At 33.6% G+C, this 25,606-nt stretch overlaps 1 protein-coding gene across 1 annotated transcript in view; it reads left to right on the top strand.

The window, feature by feature from the left end:
• The first annotated feature begins 6,399 nt into the window (after positions 1-6,399).
• SLCO1C1 (solute carrier organic anion transporter family member 1C1) overlaps positions 6,400-25,606 on the top strand; it is a 46,457-nt gene continuing 27,250 nt past the window's right edge. The window contains exons 1-5 of the mRNA XM_011381594.2: positions 6,400-6,773; positions 10,943-11,096; positions 11,982-12,123; positions 19,546-19,678; positions 24,154-24,278. Of these exons, the coding sequence (XP_011379896.1) occupies positions 10,968-11,096; positions 11,982-12,123; positions 19,546-19,678; positions 24,154-24,278 (529 nt within the window). The 5' untranslated portion in view covers positions 6,400-6,773; positions 10,943-10,967. The remainder of the gene's footprint in view (positions 6,774-10,942; positions 11,097-11,981; positions 12,124-19,545; positions 19,679-24,153; positions 24,279-25,606) is intronic.

Raw genomic sequence — 25,606 nt, 5'->3', positions numbered from 1 at the left:
ATACAGTTCCTTGTATTTATAGGGCTGAGGTCCCCATTTCCTTTCTGGCTGTCCTCTGGGAGCCTCTCCCTCTTCTTCTTAAGGTCACCTACCTGCCTCCTGGCATTGCTCCTCTCGTCCACCCATTTAGACCATCAACAGCACATGATTCCTTCTTATACTTGGAGACTTTCTGACTTCCTCTTCTGACACATCCCTTCTTTCTCCAGCTAGAGAAAGTCTTCTACTTTTAAGGTCCCATGTGATTCCATTTGGTGCAAAAAATCTCATCTCCCTATTTTAAGGGCTTTAATTATATCTGAAATGTGTCATTTGCCATGTAACTTAATGTATTTAAAATTTTCCAGAAATTATGGGGTGGACATCTTTGGTAACTATAATTCTGCTTTCTACAAATCAAGAAAAGGATGAGAGATACAGTGAAGATAATGAAGGTATGTGGGCCACACAATTGTTTCACATAATGGAAACTCATATGCATAATGGAATTGGGTGTTCAATTGTAAAAGCCAGCAAGAGTAATGAGGAAAGCAGGAAAGACACAGTTTTGAGAATGTCGGAACACCCTACTAAAAACTGAGATAGAGTGCTAGTTGTAACCCCAGTATGATTGGGATGTGGTTGGTTACAAGGCAACATATAGTCTTAACCATCTACCATTATATGTTGTTTGTCCCACAGAGAGTATACATATTGGAATTAAAGAGTAGAAGTAGGAATTATTCCCCTCACTATTATACCTAATAACCAATTTAGTTTCCTACCTCTTAAACTTTTGGTTTTGCTTGTTTAGAGGAAGTTGTTTCCAAGTGAGGGATATTTTCATCACAGGACATGGTGTTTCCATAACCCTGGAATTGATGCTGCCACCTGCTACTTTGTTCTTTCATGTCACTGAGCCAACAAGAGAGGAAGTAATTGATCCCAATTATCAAGCTGAAATTGGATTCTATTACAAAATAGTGACAGGAAAGATTATATTTAGAACCCAAAGGATTCTCTGTGGAGCCTTTTAGTACTGCCATGTCAAATAGTAAATACAGTGGGAAACTAGAGCAACCCCATAAAGGCAAGACCACTAAGGACCTTGTCTTTTCGGTAATAAAGTTTGGGGTAATTTCATCAGTAAAAACCTTGAACCAGATGAAGTATTGCCTGAGGTCAAAGAAAACATGGAATAGATAGTAGAAAACAAAAGTTATGTATATAATAATAATTGTGGCCTTATGGCCTATTGAAAGAAATTTGAAATTCATCCACTAATAGTTTATCTATCTATACATATCTATTATTTATTTAAACCCCTATTATGGAAGTTTTTAAACATATTCAAGTCAGAGACATGGTACACTGCATACTATGTACCCATCACCCAGCTCACACAATTATCATGGCCAATCTTGTTCCATCTATACCTCCAAATATTTAACACCAAAATTATTTTGAAAATATCTAAGACATAATATCCTTTCGTTTGTGAATGATTTAGTATTTACCTCTAAAAGATATGTGCCTTAAACAATAACACCTTTATCATCTCTAAAAAAATCTAACACAAATTTCTCAATACAACAAATACCCACCCAATGTTCACATTTCTCGGGTTATAGATTTTTGAATAAGATTATAAAATCTTGTTATCAGTTATTTCTTTTTAAATAAGGGCACAAATAAGGTTCATACACTGTCAACTTACACAATATCAATTCAATTCCTAAATTTTTTTCATATATAATTTCTCTATTTCCTTTTTTCTTTTATCAAGAATTTTGTTAGAGTAGTTTTAGGTTCACAGCACAATTGAAAGGAATCTACAGAGATTTCCCAGAAACCTCCTGCTTTCCTCCCACCCCCAAGCACACACAGCCTCTCTCATTATCAACATTCCCACCAGAGTGGTACATTTGTTGCAACTGATGAACCTGCAATGACACATCATAATTAATCAAAGTCCACAATCTACATTGTAATCAATCTTCATGTTGTACATTCTATAGATTTGGACAAATATGTAATAACATGTATTCATCATTTTTGGTATCACATAGAGTATTTTCACTGCCCTAAAAATCCTTTTTTTCTCCACTCATTCATTCCTGCACCCATCACCAACCTCTGGCAACCACTGAACTTTTTATTGTCTCCATAGTTTTGCCTTTTCCGAAATGTCGTATAGTTAAAATCAAACAGTATGTAGCCTTTTTAGATTGACTTCTTATATTTAGTAATATGCATTTCTAAAGTTTCTCCATATCTTTTCATGGTTGAATACATTTTAGTGCTGAATATTGTATTGTCTGAGTAGATTACAGTTTATCCTTTCATTTCCTGAAGGACATCTTGATTGCTTCCAAGTTTTGACAATTACGAATAAATCTGCTATAAATATCTGCGTACAAGTTTTCGTGTGATTGTAAATTTTCAAATCCTTTGAGTAAATATGATTCCTCGATTATATGGAAAGAGTATGCTTAGGTTTATAAGAAACAGCCAAACTGTTTTCCAAAGTGGCTGTCCCATTTTGCATTCCCTCCAGCTATTGCTCCACATCCTCACTAGCATTTGATATTATTAATGTTCTGGATTTTGGCCATTCTAATGAGTATTTAGGTATATTATTGTTGTTTTAACTTGCATTTTCCTGATGACAATGTAAAGTGGAGCATCTTTTCATATGCTTATTTTTCATCTGTATATCTTTGTTGGTATATCTATTAAGGTTTTGGGCCCATTTATTAATCAAGCCCATCTCCTTTTTCCCTTGCATTTTTTGATTGGGGAAAAAAAAAAAACCCTGATTTTTTTGTCTTATTGGGATTCTCTATTTTGAACTTTGCCAATTGCATCTGTATTGTCAGTTGACATGTTCTTCTCTTCCCTGTATTTCTTATGAACTATTGTTTCATTCTAAACCAAGGCTTGATAAGATCAGTTTGTTTTTTTAAGTAGAGAGGAGGGCTATTTCAGAAGTGGTATTTTAAGTTTCTAACTTCCATCAAGATGGCTGTTTCTTTTTTGTGAAATTTTTGATCACTGATGATCATTATTTTTATTCATTAATTCACTAATGAATTAATCAATAGGGGTTTGAAAATTATGATATTGTAATTATCTTTTTTTGTTTATTAGTTTGAATACTTCCATAGAGAGAAATTTGGCTTCATGCTTCAAAAATTCTAGTGAGCATAATGAATAGGAAAAGCAGGAAAAATGCAATTTTCCCCTTAAATGGTACCTTAGAAACATGCAAAGTGGACCATGTGATTTTTTCTTATAATGTTATTACATGAATTCACAAATTTATACATTCTATATATTTCAAGTATTATAGTTATTCTTATCGATACTCAAAATTTCCTGTATTTGACTAGCAAGAGTCTATTCAAGTTGTCCCCTGAGTGTTTTTAGCACAATTTAAAACTTGCTTCTTGGTATAACAAGGTATTCCAGGCCTGTCTTATATCCCCAGATCTGGTAACAGTCAAATATAAAGACAACATGGTTCCTTTTTTTATCGTATTTCAGTGCTAGTTGCACTTATTGGTACTTGGTTGGTCCTTGTTTCTAGATCTTTTCAGTGCAGAGACCTAAGATATATATAATTCAGACAGAAAACTCTTAATTCAATTAAGAGACTACAAAGTTTTTCTTAAACTCATTCATCTTATAGATGATATTTTGAGCCGTGAGACTAGATGAGATAACTGAGAGAATAAGTATAGATAGAGCAAAAAAGATATTCCAAGGACTGACCTGTGGGGTACTCCAGCAATGAAGATTAAGAGCAGATGATCACTAAAGCAGGAGGAAAACCAAGGGAGGGTGATATTCTGAAAACCAGCGAAGAAAATGGATTGAATAGAAAGGCACAATCAATGGTGCACAATTTGGTTAATAGATCAATTAAAATGAGGTCTTGAAATTGATCACTAGATTTAATAATGTGAAAGCCTTTGACGTTATTGATGAAAGTAATTGCGGGAGAGGCAAAAAACTACTTAGAGTTGGTGGGAAAAGAACCGGAGAATAGGAATTTTAAATGCAGAGTGTAGACAAAAGCTTCATCTTAAAAACATGGGCCACACATACTTAGAGACAGGAGAGAAGACAGGGAATATGAATATACATGTAGATGGAGAATAAATGTGATGATGGCAGATTGTGATATTTCTCTCCTGATTTTTTTCTATGTCCTCAGTGAATTCCTTAAGCAAAGTCATTGCTGATAATAGTTGGGAAAGAAATGTGAAGGTTTAAGGAAGAAGTCATTCAGGAGAGAGGGAAAGTGATTGGGTTATTATAAGGTATTATGTTTAAAAATGCCTGTAAGGCCCAGTGAGGTTAATGGTCCAAATTCAAAACAAGCCCTGAGAGCAAGTTAGTAAGTTGGCCTGCAACTATTTAAAACAGTGTATGAGAGTAGACAGAAAGTTGGATTTAAGTCAGATGTGGTTTGCCAAGGAAAAACAACAAATTAACAGATGAACAAGAGAATGGTGGCTGTAAGGACGTGAGTGATTAAAATGATTACATGAAACAACACAGGTAAGAAGTGAAATGAAAAGAATTGTGTCCTCCCCAAAGAAACTTCCTGCATCAGCCGACTTGGCCTAATTTTTGGAAATAGGATCTTTGCAGATGTAATCAAGTTAAGATTAGTTCATTAGAGTGAGCCATAATTCAATATGACTACTGTCTTTTTAAGAACAGAAGACAGACACTCACAGGGAGAAAATGGCCATGTGATGATAAAGGCAGAGATTGAAGTGATGAATCTACAGGTCAAGGAATGCCAACAATTGTCAGCAGAATCATACCCCACAATAATTGTATATCAGAAAGTAGAAGAGGCAAGGAAGAATTCTCCCCTAAAGGTTTCAGAGGGATCATAGCTTTGCCAACACCTTGATTTTAGACTTCTAGCCTCCAGAACTGTGAGATAATAGTTTTGTTGTTTCAAGCCATTCAATTGGTGATACTTTGTTACAGCCGCTCTAGGAAACTCATTCATTTATAGTTAATTAATTTATGATTAATTTTACATCACAATGGCAGAGTGGTTGTAATAGAGATTACATGGCCTGCAAAACCTAAAGTATTTACTATTTGACCCTTTACAGAAAAAGTTTGCTGACCCCTGGTCTAGTGCATGAAAGTAGGATATATCCAATGTAAGGCTGCACGTAAGAAGCTCTAAATATCATGTAAAATAAGTATAATGTTATTCAAAATAGTAATATTAACTATAGACAGTAGAGGTCAGAAAGGCATCATGTTTAGAGAGTGAATTTGAGCAAGTTGGGAATAGGCCGGATTACACTCTCAGGGGAAAATCGCGTTTTAGGAGAGGAAATGTAGGCCCTTTGCACTTTTGGCTGGTAAATACTGTCTCCACTTTAATACATCAATGACCAGCTGTTGTATATATTGAACGTGTAAGACCTATTAAGATGTTGCTCACTATTCCTTATGGCAAAGGCTGGTTTGATTGCTAAAATAAAATATTTGATCTTCCAGAGTCTGGGCACACATCATTGCTTCATTGTAAGGCTTATTATTTTATTTTCTTTGCATCTTTTATTTTTCTTTCATAGTTAAATGTACATATATTTTATTATTGATTAATGATCTTGACCATTATTGAACTAAAAATATATATGTAATGATACCTTTCTTCTTATTTAGTGCTTTGTTACTTGGAATGTACTTTTGAATACATGATATAATTTAATCCTTAAAACAATCTTGTAACTCTCTCTCTAATGAAAATTCTGCTTTACAAAGGCAGAAGTTGAGATTCATTTAAGAATGTGGTAGATCTTGAATATTCATTTAAGAACGCAAGCTAATACTGCTCAAAATCCTCTAAAAATATACTCTTTGAAAAATAATTGATTAGAATTGTAGAATTTCATATGGCAAGGCGTTATCTTTCCTGGGAATTTAGATAGAATAAACAATTAAATGCCAAAAATCCAACATTTTTCTTTTCTGTTTTTCTATTTTTAAGGCTCAGAAGTTTTCAGAATGTGAGCAACAGATCATGCCTCTGTGAGAATCAACACTTTCTGGAGAGAGATCTGTAGAGTCTTGATCCTGACCTGAAACATTGTCTCTGTATTTCTAGATTCTAGAATCCCAATGGGAAAAGAAACCACACAGAGATTCAGAGATTTAGCCCAGGAGCCTTTTTTTTTTTTTTTTAACAGAAGACTCCCAGCGATGTCTTCAAGGAGCCCTGGTTTAAAAACTTCTTGGAAGGAGAAGGAGGGATCTTTGTTACAAACTTCCGTCCCTCCTCCTGCTTCTGTTCCCTTACCCTCTGCCCCCTGCAGAGTTGTGTTTTCTGGGAATCAGCAAGTAAGATCACAAGTGGTCTTTTCTTTTTTCACTCTCTCCAATAAAGAAAGCTTTATCACGTGTGGCCTTAAACTTGCAGCAAATTGCAAAGAAATGGCTCAAAGGCTTCAGCTCTTTCTATGCCCTCGGAGCTGAGATGCACGTCAGTGGCTTTGTCAGCGTGGCCCGTTCTCTGTCGACTGCCAGAGAAAAGAGGCCAGGAGGGAAGCAGAAAGAAAAGAGATTGCCCAAGGGTGAGACCATGCCCTTCATCTTTTCTTTCCCCTAATCTGCTCTGTCTGTGTCCATCCAGGCTGTCCCCACCTGACAGAACTGCTCAGAGCTGCTGTAGCATTCACCCCAGTTTCCTCTTTCAGTCTGTGGAGTGGTCCAGCCTCTGAGAGGAATTGGTTGTCTTTGATCTCCACCTCCAGGTAAGATTTAGTTCTCTGCTTTAATGTTTTGTGACGATCATGTCAGATTCTCACAGAAGAGAGGTAAATAAACCCTTGAGTTCTGCATTTCTTGTCTTAGCCATAACACTTCTCCGTGGAAATTGCTGGACCCCTTGTTAGGTTGGTGGATATGCAAGAAAGACTGGTTAAACAAGCCAGACACACGCAGATCTAGGTTCAGATCCAGGTTCAGATTTTGACTCTGATGCTTATTAGTTGGGTAGTTTTGACAAGTTTCTTAACTGCCGTGAGCCATATCATTTTCTTTAAAATGGAAATTAAAATGCTAACCTTGTTAGGTTGTTTTTAAGATTAGCCAAAGGTATATAAATCACCTGGCACAAGAAAATAGTACCTATTAAATCTGACTCTGACACAGTTACTCGCATTGGGGGATCAGCTTTCTATAGAACACACATTCCTTCTTAGCAAGTCCCATGGATTTATTCTCCCTCTTGAAGAAAAGGAATCTAGTGTCCAGAAGATAAGCTAGTAGAGAAGTTTTCCTCCTGTGAGATGACTAAGAGAAGAGGATAATGGGAAGTGGCTGCCTTTCTCAGTTTATGGCAGTCTTTAGAGGCTGATTGCTGGATGGTCTGTCACAGGATCAGGGCACAGAGGATCAGCACATCTGTTGTGCTCCATCTACAACATTCTTAGACCACCTGAACTCTTTAAAGACCAGAAGATTGATTTTCAAACCCATATGAACAGAGAATTCAAATTTTTTTTTTTTTTTTAACTAAAATGAAGAAAATCTGCTTGGCTTATTTTTCTCTGGCCTCCAGAGTAAGTTAGACTCCAATCCAGGATGTTAGATAAAATCTTTGCCAGGATTCTTTTCCTGGAGTAATCTGTTCAAGTGGTAGAACATTTAAGGATCTACCTGGATGCAAATCTTTCTAAATAACTGTGCGCTCTTGCTCTATTCTGCTATTGCAAATAGAGAAAAGAAAGAGCACTTGCAGGCCCTAAGAATCTTTCCATTCAAGTCATTGAACTCTTTCCCCCTCTTTTCACAGAAGAATGAAAAGCTCAATGCTCATAAACTGTAGCTTCCTTCAAACTTACTATACTTGAGGTGATATGCAAAGTAGCCATCAAGATGAAATTATATTTTCAGTAAAACTATGTAGTATCAGTATTTTAAGCTGGATGTCATTTTGATCTAACACAACATCAACTAGGATGACTATAGTTCTCTTGTTTTTTTATTGTTTCTAGATTCTAGTTGGAGTGATTTTTGTGTCAACATCTTCAACTATCAGAAGAAAATGTGTTTTGGTGTCTCAAGTTTTTAATATAGAGTTTAACATGATTTTTTTCTCTTTATGTTAGCATTCTAAATATAACCCTTTTAATCTTTTAAAGATATGGTTAGTGTTAAGTGATAGTAATTTTATCATAAAGCTATTTATATTTTCTTGTCACTGGCTGTATTATGAAGGATGAGAAATAATATATCCGAACTTATAAAACAGTAGGTCAATTTGAATTATACAGTTTAGTTCATGGAAGAGGATTCCATTTTAAACTGTGAATTTAATATTACTCATTTTGTATTTAAAATATTTTCAGGTTTATACATTTCTTGCTTGGTGATTTTTTATATCTTTAATATTTTTAAATATTTTTATATAAGAAATTGATGTTTGTTATAAAAAACTTAGAAAATATGGACACGAAACATTTTTAAAAAATCATCTGCAATGTCACCAACCAGAAATAATGAGCGTTAACATTTTGTTAATAAATTTCTTAAGCTAATTTTCTATGTATATACATATGTGAATATGTGTGTTTCTTTTATAAAATAGAATGTTATTTATACTGTTTAGTAGCATGTATTTTTAAAATCAATTCTGTGATGGAAATAGCTTTATATAACTATATTTACTTCTGTACACTAATTTCTAAGGGCTTCAAAATATTTCATCTCATGAATATATTATTTGTTGGACATTTAGTTATTTTGATTGTTTTTTTTTTCCATTACAAGCAGTGGATTTCTCCAGGAGTTTAATTAGAAGTACTCAGTAATTCTGTACTAAAGAAACCTGTTTAACATTGTATAACCCAATATTTCCCCAAATCTCTTTTTATTGTTCTGGCAAAATATTTCTCTGAAAAAGTAGTTTTAGTGACCAAGTTGTCTGTTGGTATCAGATAGATGGTAAAGAAGAATCTCAGTGTTCTTAGCTTCTTAGAATTTGTCTTTTTAAAATTAGGAATGGAAGTTGAATTTTATCACTTGATGTTTTACATCTATACTGAGATTTTATTATTTTTAATTTTGAATTACTTTTTTTACATTTATTAATGCATGATTGACAAAAAAGTGTGTATTTAAGGTGTACAGGCTGATGTTTTGATATACATATATAATATTTTGAATTCTTAATGTGGTGATTTTGGTAAATATAGTTCTTAATATTGTTACATTTTAAAACTGAAACTTAATTATAAAAAAATTAATGAATTTGAAATTACTAGCATTTTATATAGGATCTTAGAATGTCTAGATTTGGTCTGAAGTTTTCCTTTTTGTTATCAAGGTAATTCTAGCTTTGTCAAATGAATGGAGACTATTATTATGTTTCCTTTATCTTTATTATTATCTTTCCTTGAAGGATAGCTCTTGGTAAAGCGCTCCTATTTTGTCATCTGTCCTTAGTATTTTTGTTTAGGAGCTAGTTTCAGAGAATTTTTGATAATGTCTTCCTTGGCTTTTTTTCTCTTCTGGTTTGTGTCAATACATGTAATTAATATTTGCCAGAAAGTTATTCATTTTGTCAAGATTTTAAAGTTGTTTCTCTATATTGTACATTATTTTGTTTTATACTCTAAAGTATCTATATTTGTATTTCATTAATATTGTATTCTTGTGTTTTTATTTTTTGAGCTTATTTAGCATTTTTAGCTCTTCATCTACTTTAGTATTTGAGTTTTAAAATTTTTTCCTGTTTTACTCACTTTCATTTTTCCACATTTTAAAAGTTAAAGTTATGTATGTTTATGCAATCAAATAATCTAAAAGTCTAATAATGATTCTTTTTAAATCAGGTCCTTACCACACTCTTCTTGACTTATTTCCCGCTCCCTGAAGGAATCCCCTCCACTTTTCAATTGTTTAGGTCTTTCTTCTGGTATATAACTCAGTAACATACACATTGGCAGAAATAACATAAATTTCTACCACAGTACTTGAAATTTTACTTCTAACATTATTTCTTTAGTCAGTATGATGAAAACATAGAAGATTTCTATTAACATACAAATGCATCATCTGATAAACATTATAGTGATTCAGACATTATCTTATTTTTGAATTATTTCACTTAGATTACTTTCTCAGGCAGGCACAGAGCCATGTGGAATCCTAAAGAAATTGAGGCATAAGAAGTGTAAATATTGATGTGAACAGGGATAAAATAGATTCAGAGTATGCGAACCTGTCCAGGACTTGGTAAGGACAAGGAGGAGGGGAAATCAGACACAGAAAAGGGATGCCGTCCTTCATACTTTAAGGCAGGCCAAAGACTACTTTTGCCTAAATTAAATCTAAGCCTGAGGCACAAATTTTGCTGCTTCCTCATTTGTCAAACTAAAATGATACACAACTGGTTCTCTCTCTCTCTCTCTTTTTTTTTTTTTTGCCATATTTTAAGCCCTTGGATGTTACAGACCTATAGGAATTATAAGGTGTTACAGGAATCTAAAGCAGGCATCAATCTTTTCTATCAGTTCTACTAAGAAGATAGATTTAAAGGCTTGAAAGACTTACTTCTAATGAGACAATATTCAAATGGTTGAATTCCTCTTCTTCCTTTACTGCATGCTCCTATTTTAAGCTGGCAAGACCACAAAGTTAGCAAAATTCTGCTTCATTATTTATTCCAAAGGCAACATTTATTTATTCTTTGCCATAATGAGGCTTAAACTGGAGAGATTGAGAAAGAATGCTGGCAACAGAGTCCTGATAGCAGGATTAGTTAATCAAACATCTTGGTCAATTTTAATTGAAAAACTTTGCCAACTTACTATGGTACAATAAGCTACCTTCACATCAAATTATGTCTATTGAATAAATTGTGTGATTTTGAATGAAATGTTTTTTGTTTTTTCTTTTTTAAAATCAACTTTGACAGATCAGAGTCAAGAAACATTTTCATAATGGACACTTCATCCAAAGAAAATATCCAGTTATTCCGCAAAAATTCAATGCAACCAGTTAGGAGGCCTTCCTTTAAAACAGAATATTCCTCCTCAGAGGAGAAACAGCCATGCTGTGGTGAACTAAAGGTAACAAACAATTAAAGGGTACAAAACTGTAAGTGGTAAACTAAAGAATAACAAAGAATTGAGTGGAGTCATTGGTCATGGCTGCCTATCCAGATATTTTTCATACAATATAACTAAAAGCAAGATTTCTTTTTCCTTTTTAAAAAGTGATCTAGATGCAGTTTATTAAAACCACACTTTCCAGGCAATGAAAGCAATCTCTGCCTGACCATATAGGTTAAATTACTAATTACTACTTTTCTGGCTTGCTTGAATGCCCCTTCTAAACCAAAAGGAGAAAGAAACTAATATTTATTGAATATCTGCCATGTACCAAATATTATACTAAGCACAATTACAATGTTTAATCTATGAAACATCCACACTATTCTCATTTTATAAATGAAAAAATTTGACTTTCGTTGCCACACAGTAAGGGATGGGGGTTTGCTTTTTAAATGGTGCTCCTTATGACTCCAAGTTTCTGTTCTTTCTTAATACCAAATATTCACTCAACAAATATTTATGTCTTTTTTCATATAAATGCTAACCTACCCTGTGGATATGCTATCACAGAACCAGGTCTAGTAAAAATACAAAAAAAAATTTTTTTTCACTAAATAAGAATTTGACTATGAATTTAACTAGAATATGAGCTTAAACACAAAGACTAGTACTTCTGCTTTTTTAGTTTGCTGGTGCATGTATCATCACTGTGAAACAGTGATAAGATGTTAAGTGCTTGATTTATGGTTTTTAATTTTGTAGTATAATTTCTTACCTTTGATAACAAGCTTGTTCCATTGTTCTTGGTTTGGGGTTTTGTTGTTGTTATTTGTTTATTTAGTAAGTTTCTAGTTGTGTCAAATTGGAGTCAGACTAAGTGTGGCTTGTCATATTTTCCAGGTGTTCTTAGGTGCCTTGTCTTTTGTTTACTTTGCCAAAGCACTGGCTGAAGGCTATCTGAAGAGCACCATCACTCAAATAGAGAGAAGGTTTGAAATCCCTTCTTCACTGGTGGGAGTTATCGATGGTAGTTTTGAAATTGGTAGGTACTGAGGATGCTTGACTTCGCTTGTAAGTACCAGATTTTCTAGGCATGACTAAAGGATAGCCTAATTAAAATTTGTTCTCTCCAAGAAATCACCATTATAGTTCTACATGTTCACTGTTATATGAATCACATATTTCAGAGTTTCTAATGAGAGTGAAAGCCTTTTCTGGAAGAGGGTGAGATGCTATCAATATTTTGAGTTTAAAAGTATGTGAGCAGAGATTTTACAGAAGAGCCATATATCCTGGGAGCCCTGTGATTCAAAATTTGGAAGAATCCAAATGGGCTCTATGAAAAATTATTGTAATGATTTCAGAAAAATTTAAACTATAAAGGAGGTTTCTGTTCAGTCACCTACAACAAATAGAAAGAGATCCTGTTAACAGAACAGTAGAGCGAAGCAGGTAATGAAAATTCTTTCAGTCTTTGGTTAGCAATTGACTGTGGACTCCCTCTTAATATTTGAAAAGAACAAGTGAATAATGTGAATAATGCTGCAATGAACATCAGGGTGCATATATCTTTATAGTGTTTTCAATTTTGGGGGGTAAATACCCAGAAGAGGGATTGCTGGGTCATTCCAGTCTTAATTTTTTGAGGAACCTCCATAATGTTTTTCATAGTGGCTGTACCAATTTGTAGTCCCACCAGCAGTGTATAAGGATTCCTTTTCCCCACAACTTCTTCAATGCTTGTAATTACTTATGCTATTGATGATAGCCATTCTAATGTGTATGAAGGGGTATCTCATTGTGGTTTTGATTTGCATTTCTGTAATAGCTAGTGAAATTGAGAATCTTTTCATATGTCTGTTGGCCATTTGTATGTCTTCTTAGAAGTGTCTGTTCAGGTCCTCTGCCCATTTTTTAATTGGATTGTTTTTTTATTGTTGAGATGTATAAGTTCGTTGTATATTTTGGATATTAATCCCTTATCAGAAGTGTTGTTTGCAAATATCTTTTCTCATTCAGTTGGTTGCCTCTTTGTTTTATTGATGGTTTCTTTTGCTGTGCAGAAGCTTTTTAGTTTGGTATAATCCCATTCATTTTTGTGTGTGTTTACTTCCCTTGCCTTTGAGGTCAAATTCATAAAATCCTCTCAAAATCCAAGATCCAAGACTTTAGTATCTATATTTTCTTCTATGCAATTTATTATTTCAGGTCTTATATTTAAGTCTTTGATCCATTTTGAGTTAATTTTGGTATATGGTTGCCAGCCTTGTTTCTATAGTGTAGTGGTTATCACATTTTCCTTGTAAAAGTTTAGAGCGGAAGAAACTTAGTAAGAATCTGGTCCAAACTTTTTCTTGGATTCCTAGGTCCCAATGCAACTTGAGAGAATCTATATTTGCTAGAGGGAACTAATGTATGAAAATAAGTGACAAATGGCTCTGAGTCCAAATTTATATCAATTTTTCCAGGTCATTCTAAGGATAGAAATTATTTATTGGATTCAATACAGTAAAGTGGTTTAAAGTTTCCTTATTCTCTCTGCAAAACTTTATCCCAAGCATCGTAAATTTGCTGTAGTTGTTTGCAATTTATAGTTTTTCAGAAAAGTGGGTTTTCTGACCATAATCTTAATCTATTTATCTTGCCTCTCTCTACATTCCTTCCTTCCAGAATTCTGGACCTATTCCTTCCCTCCATCTCCAGCTCTCAATTCTTTTTTTTTCAGAACAATTTCATTTATTCATTTACATGAATTTGCATTATTATCTAATGTATGCTAGACACTCAATTTTTTCCTAAGCATTTTTTTATAACAAAGACTTTTTTCTTCAACAATCAGAGTTTCCAAGAAAATAAAATGTTTTCAATATCATGACCTCCTAATATTTCCAGATATTAATTATTTGTTTTGAATATTTTTCATGTATTATCTTTTACATATTTAAAAGTTTTACTTTTTACATTTTAGTATGTAATCAGCTGGATATCGATTTTTTTTAATATACTGTGGTTTTTTTAGAGTAGTTTTAAGTTCACAGAAAAATTGAACAAAAGTATATACACTCTGCCCCCATACATGCATAGCCTTTCTCATTATCAACATCTCTCACTGGAATGGTGGTACATTTGTTACAACATTCGATAAACCTACAATGACATGTCATTATCATCCAGACTGCATAGTTTACACTAGGTTCACTCTCAGTGTTGTACGTTCTATGGGATTAAATAAATATATAATGATATGTATCCACTATTACAGTATCACATAGAGTACCTCTGCCCTCCAGATCCTGTGCTTTGCCTATTCATCTATCCCTCCTCCCTGACCCCTGGCAAACAGTGATCTTTTGTCTCCATAGTTTTGCCTTTTCCAGAATGTCAAGTAGTTGGAATCATATAATATGTAGCCTTTTCAGATTGGCTTGTTTCACCCAGTAATATGCACTTAAGGTTCCTCTAGGTCTTATCATCACTCATCTCTTTTTAGTGCTAAATAACAGTCCATTTTCTGGATGGACCACAGTTTATTCATTCATCTACTGAAGGAAATCTTGATTCTTTTTAAGTTTTGGCAATTATAAGTAAAGATACTATACGTATCCATGTGCAGGTTTTTCTATGAATGTAAGTTTTCAACTCCATTTGGTAAACATCGAAGAGCACAACTGTTGGATCATGTGGGAAAAATATGTTTAGCTTTATAAGAAGTCACCAAAGTATTTCTTAAAGTACTGTTTTGCATACCCACAAGCAATACTCTACATCCTCACCAGCCTTTAGCGTTCTGAATTTTGGCCATTCTAATAGGTCTGTAGAGGTATCTCATTGTCATTTTAATTTGCAGTTAGTTCCCTGATGACATATGATATTGTACACCTTTTCATATGCTATTTTTCATCTTCGTATCTTTTTTGATGGCATGTCTGTTAAAGTATTTGGCCCATTTTTACAATCCGATTGTTTATATTCTTATTGACTTTTTAAAGTTCTTCGTATACTTTGGATAATAGTCCTTTTTCTGATATGACTTTCACAAATATTTTCTCTTGGGCTTGTCTTTTCATTTTCTTGACATTGTTCTTCACAGAGCAGAGATTTTTAATTTTACTAGAAGTCCAGTTTATTCTTTTATGTTATCTAGTAGTTTTACAGTTCTGTGTTTTGCATTTAGGTCTGTAATCTATTTTGAGTTTATTTGTGTGAAAAGTATGAGGTCTGCACCTAGATTCATTTTTGTGCAAATGGATGTCCACTTGTTCCAGTACCACTTGTTAAAAAAACTATCTTTGCTGTATAGTACTTTGCTCTTTGTCAAAGATAAGTGACTATATTTAGATAGGTCCGTTCCATTGATCTATTTGTCTATTCTTTTGTCAATATTACAGTCTCGGGTACTGTGGCTTTATAGTATACCTTGAAGTTGAGTCCTCCAACTTTGTTCTTCAATATTGTGTTGGCTGTTCTGGATCTTTTGTTTCTCCATATTAACTTTGGAGTCAGTTTGTCAATACCCATAAAATAATGTGCTTAGATTTTGATTGTATTGACTGTAGAGCTCAAGTTGTGAAGAATTGACATTTTGACAACATTGAGTCTTCCTATTCGTGAACATGGTATATTTTTTCATTTATTTACATTAATGTACTACATAATGACATTTCAGTCAATCACAGACCACATATATGACAGTGGTCCCATAAATTTTAATGGAGCTGTATTTCCTGTGTAAAATGGAAGGATATGTCATTCATGAGGAATTTTCTTCTCTGACTGAAGCAATATCCATGGGACTTAGCAATAAATTCCCTCTTATTCATAGCACTTCAATTTTGAGATTACATCTTAATCACTCAGCCATTGATTTGTTTCAGCACTGAGGAGCCTGTCTCCCTAGCACTACATACTCAGCCTTCCCAATCTAGCCTGATGGTCTTCAGAGTACATTGCCATAAATTGTTGTTAGGACCTAAATCCTGTACAAGGACACAGGTCCACAAGAGCTACATTAACAAGTTTAAATGTCAATTCCACTTTAGTAAAAGCTTTCTGTGGTAGTATGGAGCCAACCTATCCCTTTACTTTGGAAACATTTGCAAGTTGTAATAATATAAAGCATAAATGACTTTAATTTTTCCATTAATACAATACCAGAGCGAGCCCTTTGTGCCAAAGAAGGTCATTGGAACCAAACACAAACTGAGTCTTCAGTACTATACCCTCTCCATGTTAAATACCCTCTTTTTAATGAATACCACAAAGTTTCTTAATCTGACCACTGCTCCAACATGCAATAGCTAAAACCACATTGTCATGAAAATCTTTTATGTTCCTTTATCTCTCTATCTTGATTTCTAATTCCTATTGATCCTCAGATCACCTTTCATTCCCTCTTGACAGTCACTATTATGTGATCTACACCATATCCTGCTAATTTCTCCTCGATATTTTCAGTCAGTCCTGCCCACATTCCTGCTCATGAAGCAGCATTGACTTCATCTATTTCTAATCCTGTCAGAAGGAAGCAGGGAGAGGGCTTGTGGGACTGTGTTTATAAAGCCTACAGCAGTGTACAGTGATGTTCTGGGCCTTCACATTCACTAACCACCCACTCACTGACTCACCCAGAGTAACTTCTAGTCTGCAAGCTCCATTTCTGGTAAGTGCCCTATATCATTTTCATCTTTTACACTGTATTTTCACTGTCCCTTTCCTATGATTAGACATGTTTAGAGATACAAATACTTACCACTGTGTTATAATTGCCTAGCATATTCAGTACAGTAATATGCTGTATAGATTTGTAGCCTAGGAGAAATAGGCTATACTATATAACCTAGATGTATAATAGGCTATACCATCTAAGTACAATATTGATTTCTAAATGTTATCTGTATACAGCAACCTTGTTGAACTTCTGGCAATTTTAATTGATTGTCTATAGTTTCTGTAGAGTTTTCTGAATAGACAGTCAGTTGTATGAAACATAAGTCATTTTTATATTATTCTTTTGAATTCTTATATCAGTTAATACTTATTTTTGCCTTATTGCACTGGCCTCAGTATTATGGTGATTAGAAACAGTGACAATGGGCATCTCATTCTCTTATATCTGACTTTAATAAAAATGTCTTTAAAATTTTACCACTGAGCAATATGTTTGCTGTGTGTTTTTGATAGATACACCTTAGAAGACAATCAGATTTTTTTCTTATTATAAATGAGTGGTTAATTATATTGAGTGCTTTTCTACATCTGTTAAGATAATCATGGAATTATTTTCCTTTCATCATTTAATATAGAGTTTTAATTCATAGGTTTTTTTTTTTTTTTTTTTGGTAGTAACTTTGTACTCCTGAATAAACTGTAGTTGGTCTTTTCTTTCATTATCTTTGACCGGTTTGGGTTGCAAAGACATATTGGTATTATGAGATGAGCTGGGTAATTTTCCTTCTGTTATCTGAAATATCACGTGTGGTGGGGGGGTTAGAGAGAGGGAGAAAGGTAAAATTTGTTACTTGCAAGTTTAATAACATTTTAGTAAAACATTTTTCAAACTCTCTGGACCTGGTGTCTTTTTGAGAGGCTAGTGATAGTAGATGCAAAAGAATTTTGATATCCTATTCTATTTTTAAAGATCATTTATCACTATTTATTTTCTAAGTGTATCACTTAGAACTCAGAAAGGATACTAAGTAAAGGAAAAATTGTATAAATACCACAGATGCAGAAATGGTATTATGTAGTATTTGACGTACCCAGTAATGTAACACAGAAACAGCCTGTAAACATTGAGTTCTTTATTGTGAGGTGGTGGTGGTGTGGGAGGTGGAGAGGGTAAGGGAAGGGAGACATATTATTTATAAACTGTAAATCAACTTTCATTTTATTTTGGTTGACTTACTGTGACATATTAATAAAAATATACACATAATTATCAATATAATGTAATACAACATTTCTTCTGAATATTTAAATGTCAAATGAGAAATATTACACTCGATTTTTCTTAAATATGAAAATTAATAGAAAGTTAATTCTTCCTGGAGTCAAAAAGCCTGGAGCCACTATGCAATCTACTTTTCTCACTATTATTATCGTCCTCAATAAATTAAATATGCTATAAAAATTGCTGCTCCTTTTGCACTTGACTAAAGCTGGCAAAGTGAATAAACAGTAGTAAGTTAGATAATTGCTTACAGATGTTAGGAAACATGCTCCTGCTAGAAAATTGGAAACATTGAGAACTTTAATGCAAGGTCACCCATCAGCCATCACAATCAATTGCAGTGGAATTACTGAAGTCTTGCTCTGCCTAGCACTGCAGCTCTTAAAAACTAAATATTCTAAATGAAAATATTCTAAATGAAAATATTCTAAATGAAAATAACTAAAACTTAAGCCCCTAAACAGTGTTTATCAAAGTATGTTCCAGGAGCCATTTCCATCAACACATTTGAGCTAGTATTAAAAATGCAGATTTCTTGGCCTGCCCCCACATCCATAGAATCAGAAACTGTTGGGAGCTGCCAAGATTCTGCATTTTTAATGTTTCAATTTTCCTCATTACCCCCTTCCAGGAATTTTTGTGCACAGGAAAGCATGAGAACATCTTCCTTAAAGCATGTTTGGTCAGTTATCACTATTATCAATTAAAAGTAATTTATCACATGCTTCTTTAGAGACATTTTAGAAAAGCATAATTTCTACCTTCAAAAATGTTCCTTAATTATTTTTTTAAGAGACAGATGGGTATATTTATGGAGATTTTGTATTTCATAAAATTTGTACTTATAATAGTACACATTAAGGTTATATAATTGATGTGTTTATGTAAAATAACTTTTATTTCTATTTTGAGGCTTATATTTTTCTAAAAAGTATATAAACAAATTTTAAAATATTTATATAAATATGAGTTTCATAATTTCATTTCATTTAAAGTGAAATACAGTTTTATTTGTTTTACTTTTTCTATAGGGGATATCAGCTAAAACAAGAATATAATATGTATGTTTTAAGAGCAAATGAGATACTTTTAGAAATTTTGATAGAAAACTTTAATAAATAAAGAAACAATAATAAAGTTTTCTTCAGAATCAACAAACACAATTTAAAAGAGCAACTAAAGGAAGTCTTCTACCATTTGATTTACTGATGAAACACTTTAAAAGAACAAATAATTAGAGTGGATGAAAACGAGGTAAAAGGGTTGGTAATTAAAGTATTTTGACAATGGAATGAGATGGTTGAATTAATGAATATGAGGACAATTTCAATAGTCATCTCAGATTAATGAAAAAAAAGTCAAATGATGGGAATAATGGCGGGAAAACAGTTTAGTCAAAACAAAATATGGCAGACTTGCTATAGACATTCATTCATTTAGTTATATTCATTTAGGGATGCTGATAACTTTTTCTAAGTTCTCTAACTTATAAACATATTATTCTTTCCCCCAAAGGGAATCTCTTAGTTATTACACTTGTTAGCTACTTTGGAGCCAGACTTCACAGGCCAAAAATAATTGGAGCAGGGTGCCTCATCATGGGTGTGGGAACATTGCTCATTGCGATGCCTCAGTTCTTCATGAAACAGTAAGTCTAAAGCAATCATCTTTTTCTCACTTTAACCAACTGCATTTCTCCCTTTTTTATGATTACAGTTAATTATTTAAACTTAAGGAAATAGCCCATGGTTTGTATCTTATTTTTATTACATTCTCTTTGGGCAAAATTTCAGAACACTTATAATTTACTTACAATAATCTGCATTATTATAATACACATCATAATAATATGTATTGAAGTCAACAAAATTAAAGGGATATTTTCACTAATATGTCTTCATTCAAATGCTTTAATTTAGCTATGGAGGCAAAATATATAAGCAAAAATAAATTAATATAGTACATAGTAAATGTCAAATGAGTATCAAATGTGTAATGAATAAATGCTGTAGACAAGATGCTGGATCATGGTACACGTGACTGGCAGATCACTGACTTAGGGATATATCAACTCAAATAAATATTTAATGTTAAAAAACTATTTCATAAAACTTTTTCAGTAAAAGTTGGATATCAGTATCCTTTAACCGTGAGTCTACTTTTGGTACTTTTGTTAGTACTTTTGTTAATACTTTAGTTAGTTCCAGAGATTTTTGCCTTTATATCATTTCACCCTTACAGTAACCTGTAGGGTAGGAGAACATAGTTTCTCTTTTTTTTAGTTTAGAGCTGAAGATCATGATTAGAAAGTCTGGTAACTTCTTAAGGTTAGATGTCTTATAATTTTAGAACTGGAATCTTAAAACAGGTATTCTGATTACTTCACGCATATCCATGTTGCTTCCCTTCTCTGTGATTACCTATTGCCAACCCTAAGAAGTGACTACCAAGAGGTTTTGAAGCAAGAGAATATTTTTCAAAATTATATATCAAAGAATGCTTTAATTATTGCCCACTCTAGGTCATTATATCATGACTTTTTAGAGCTGGAGATGAAGAAACTTTGAACTGATCTGGCCAAGAATTCTCAGATTGTTTATATAAATATAGTCATATTTTGATCTCTGTGGCCAATCTGCAAAGGTAGAACACAGAATCCTCTATGTGAGATCTTTCCTACCTATTTAGATGGTTTCCTTAACCACCTCATTTTTACTTGAAGAAGAATCTGTGACTTTGGAACCTCTGCCTGCTCTTTGTACACCTACCAAGGCTCCTTTCCACAGGGCAGAAGTTTGCTTTGATTACTGAGGTTCTACAAAGGTGTTATATGTGGTCAATGCCAATGGGAGGAGGCAAAAGAAACCTGAGGAAGCGGGCCTGCAATTCGCCTAACTCTTGCTCCATCTATAGCTGTGCCACTGCTCTGTTCTAGTCATTGTGCCTTCATGCAGCAGTTTTCTCAGGGGGAAAGAGAGTTCCAATACTAAAAAAGTTCAAAGTTTGAAAGTAATTGCAGAGGATAGATAAATCCTTGACCCTTGACTTAATTTATTGCGAAGTGGCTCAGCAGCTCTCCTATATAACTTTGGGCATGTTATTTAATCTTACAAGGTCTCAGTTTATATATTTAAAAATAAATACTATAGTTACTAAAAATAATATCTAGCTTATAATGTTGCAAATATTAAATGAGATGACACAGGTAAAATTTTCCTGACATAGCCAGTAGTTACGCCCCAATTTTGTATATGTATCTTCCTTAGATAATTAAGCCATATGGTTTTAATCAGAGACAAGCAATGGTTTGTTGTGAAGGTATTGCATTCAGATTAATAATTTTCTTACTTTAAATTAATGAGAAACAAAATACTAATACAACAAAATCAGAAGGAGAGGTATATCTAAGAGAAGGTCAGCTAGGCAGCCAGACTAGTGCTGACAAAGGATGCCAAAGGAACAAAGACAGATTCTTATCTACTACCTTTTACATGCTGAAAGATATATTTGTTCATTCATTTTTTAGTGTCTGCCATTGTCTGACACTGTGTCAGGTAATGGGGTTACTTCAGTGAGAAAAAAATGAAATAAAATGAAAATACACACAGAATTTTTTCCCTCATTAAATTTGCTGTCTACTGAAGATTATTAGAATAACTTGTTTTCAATCTTTCACAAGGTTAATCACAAATTGTGTACTTGTCTAAAATTTTTCTTCTCTAAAACACTACTTATGCTCTGTTTGCCTAGTAGAAACACCCTTGATGTCCAACAAATATTAATCATAGATATCAGTTATTCAGGGCCTGCCCCCAGCAGACTGTGTTTAGCTTTATGTGTGTTAGCTTATCTAATTCATGAATTTAACAAATATATATTGATTATTTTTAGAGGTAATGGTGATAGAGACAAAAATCTCTCTTTTTATGGATCTTATGAGGAGACAAATTAACAAATAAATAATGATATAGTTTGCCAGATAATGTCACGTACCATAGAGAAAACCCAGTGAAGACACATAAGAGGTATGTGTGTTTGGGTTGCAATTTAAAGTAAGGTTGTCAGGGAGTGGTTCACTGACATGGTGACATTCGGGAATAACTGAGAGTTGAAGGGGAAAGCCATGCAGATGTCTGTGGAAAAAGATTCTAGGTTAAATGAATAGTGAATGCAAAGTTCCTGCCACAGAAGGTAGTCAAGTGTGTGGGTGAACTGTAGTGTAAAAGGAAATGGGAGATGTCAAAATTGTTTCTCAGACTTCGTTGCACATTTGAATCACCCAAGGCTCTTAGTAAAATGTAGATTCTGATTCAGTAGCTCTGGAGTGGGGTTTGAGATTCAGCTGATGCTGATGGTCTGCACACCACACCTTGTGGACTAAGGTTGCAAATAATTGCTAGGATTTTAGGTTCTCTTTAAAATGAAATAGGAAGCCAGTGGACAGTTTTGAGCAGACTGGCATGACCTGACATATTTTTAAAGGGTCATTCTGACTACTACTTGGAAAAATAACTCTGATGGGGCCAACTTGAAATTATGGAGAATATTTAGAATAGTGTCTATAGAAATATAACTCTCTGCAACTACTGTAGGATTTCATGTATCTGAATCAAAATTGTGTCAGCCAGAGTTTGAATCTGGGTTAGAACTAAAATCCCTGACTAGAAGACTTAAAGACATTATACCACTGGCTCCCTTTTCAATCACTTCATTGTTTCCTTATCCAACAAAGCCTAAATAGGCACATCTATAGCCCACATTTACAACTAAGAAAGTAGAAATTTGAAGAGGTTAATTAATTTTTTTAGAATGTCATATATAAGAATTAATGGCAAAGGTGGTGCTTACATAAAATTCCACTTATTCAAAATCTAAATAATTATTATTCTTGCAATAGTTATTTTTTGATAGATTGAATTGAGAATGCTCAAATAATTAATAATTTTCAAAAAATTGCATAATTACTCTCAACACTCCTTTCAAGAGCCTCTAGGCTTTGTACAGATATGGAAATTATTAAAGAAAGAAAATTATATTTAGCATGACTTCAATGTTAAATGTTCTCTTATTAGCTAAGAATTAAAAACCAGTTGTCCTCATTAAATGGTTCTTAACCTATTTTGGTCAGGGGACCATTGATATAAGTGACAAAAACTATGAATCTCTTCCCTTAAATTCTCATATATATCAAAAATGTTCTTCTTTTTTTATGAGGTTATGAGATTCATGGACTCACCAAAATGCAAGACTGATAAAAAGTAACCCATTTTTTAACCTGAATATTTTCATAACTCAATACATCTTTTCCTTACCATGATGAATAGGTTTTTACTATTAACATTTCAAATACATTACTATGATTACTAGCCTCTTCATCATATAGCGCCTGAATAAAATGAGACTCAAGATGATGTTGTGAAGTCCTCTTATCAGGTAACTCTTCTCTGAAGGGTGCAAGTGGGGGAGAGAAATTAGCTCATGAAGGACAACGTGAGAGGGGATGTAGTGCTAGGGAACTGCAGGAAGGATTATCACAGCCCTACCATTCAGTGTTGGCTCTTCAATCTTGCTGCCATTGTAACCTTATAAAATGAAGGAAGGGGGGAATTAGAAATAATTTAGAGCCAGATTAATAAACTCTAAAGAAGAAGGATGCCATTTGGATAAATGGTTCAAAAAGTCCATGCATCATCGTCGGTTCTCTAGAATCAACATTGCAGTTATTCTAATAAATTTACAACTAAATGCAGTGTGCCAAGGGCCATAGTTGTTAAATTATTGCTTTTTCTTTGACCCAGATATAATCATGATTTTCTCAAGTGTTAGATATTTTTTCACCAAAGAAGTAGGTGACTTATGGTCATTCTTCTATGAATAATTCTTTCGTTTTTTTTCACTACAGTGTGTAATTGGTTCAGATACGGTATAATACTTATGAACCAGATCTTCTGGCTATCTCTTCAGAAAACTCTGCTATTAAATGATGGTTTGGCTTGGTGATTTAGATTCAGAGATAGCTGTGAACCCAAACTAAGTACCCTAATGAGTCATGTAGTATACATGTAATGTTTTTAGCATGATGCTGAATGAATCTATAGTGAAGAAAATGTTCTTTTTATACAGGTACAGATATGAAAGGTATTCTTCTTTCTCCAATTCCACTCTTAGCATCTCTCCATGTCTCCTGGAGTCAAACAATCAATTACCAATCTCAGTTATAGAAGAATCACCGTCCAAAATAAATAATGGTAAGATGTTTTTACTTTATTGACTAGGCAAGCTTTTGTTTTTTTACAAAATTTTATATTTGCTTTAGTATGAACAAAATTTTTGCTGACAAAATCCTATCTACTTTAATTGAGATATTATAGTGCCATAAAAATTTTTAGAATATAAAACAATATATGATGAGATCCTACAAAAATATACAGACAATCAAATCTTATGGAATGACAGGAGTATTAATTGCTGGTGACAGAGGAAAACTTCCAGTGGTTGCAAATAAGGTGGGCTGTGAAAACAGGATAAAACTAGTTTAGCACATATAAATCTCAGTCCATTGCTCAGATATGAAAGAAATAGATTTTTCCTATGAAGTCAATTTAATTTCTGTGTTTAGCCCTTTTTCATCAGAATGGCAAAAATTTAATCTTAGTCACTTTCTGCCAAACCTTTACCTTTTTCCCAGAGGCTACTTATATTCTAAGGAGCTTACATAATAGTAAAGGGGAGAGTTGTTATTGGTGCCATGTCAGTTTAGATATCTAATCTTTTTGGCCACAATGTTTGGTCATATATATGTCCATGTCCATGTCCTTTTTAGCACAACAGCTCTCTCTGATATAGAAGTGACAGTCTTGGAAACATGGAAATAATTCTACTTTCCACACATGATCAGAGTCACAGAATTTTGTTAGAATAGTAGTGTTCTGTGTGGCTGATGCAAATGACACAGCAATGATATGTATGAGTCACCCCTGGGAACATGGGAGTCACCTCTTCTGTGTTACACTAGATATTGGAAATCCTGTGAGTAGCCAAAGGCAGGAATACTTAGCTCTACTGTACAACCATCTCATGTTTGGGGTCTTGCTACCTCTCTGGGCTCTACCTGGCTACCAGTTTCTTTTCTTTCATGGAGTCCGCAGATCTACCCACAGGTGTTTGCCACATCTCTGAGATGCTGCACAGGCAGCACCTCAAACCCCCTCTCTCCACAGCCCTTCAGCATCAATATACTCAACACTTCCTCCCTGCCACCCCCATCTTACTCTCTACTTTTAGCCTGGGAATCAATTTCTGTAAAGGGAGTGTGGAAGACTTTCTTTTATGTACCTGCTATCCATCCAAATCTTTTATTTATACCATAAAACCTTTTCACTTCTCTAGTATCTTCATTAACACTTTTTTTGAGATATCTTATTCATGGACAATGAACACGAGAAGTCTGGCTATTTGAATGAAGATAAGTGCCAAAGGATTAAAAGAAATGTAGAAATATGAGGGGAGAAAGTGGGAAAGACATAATGGACACAAAAATATAATGGATAATAAATTTAATTCAGATTTGCATAAA

The sequence above is a fragment of the Pteropus vampyrus genome, unplaced genomic scaffold (genome assembly GCF_000151845.1).
Source record: "Pteropus vampyrus isolate Shadow unplaced genomic scaffold, Pvam_2.0 Scaffold444, whole genome shotgun sequence".
Lineage (NCBI taxonomy): Eukaryota > Metazoa > Chordata > Mammalia > Chiroptera > Pteropodidae > Pteropus > Pteropus vampyrus.
The sequence above is the reverse complement of the archived record's forward strand: the minus strand, read 5'-3'. Positions and strand labels throughout refer to the sequence as shown.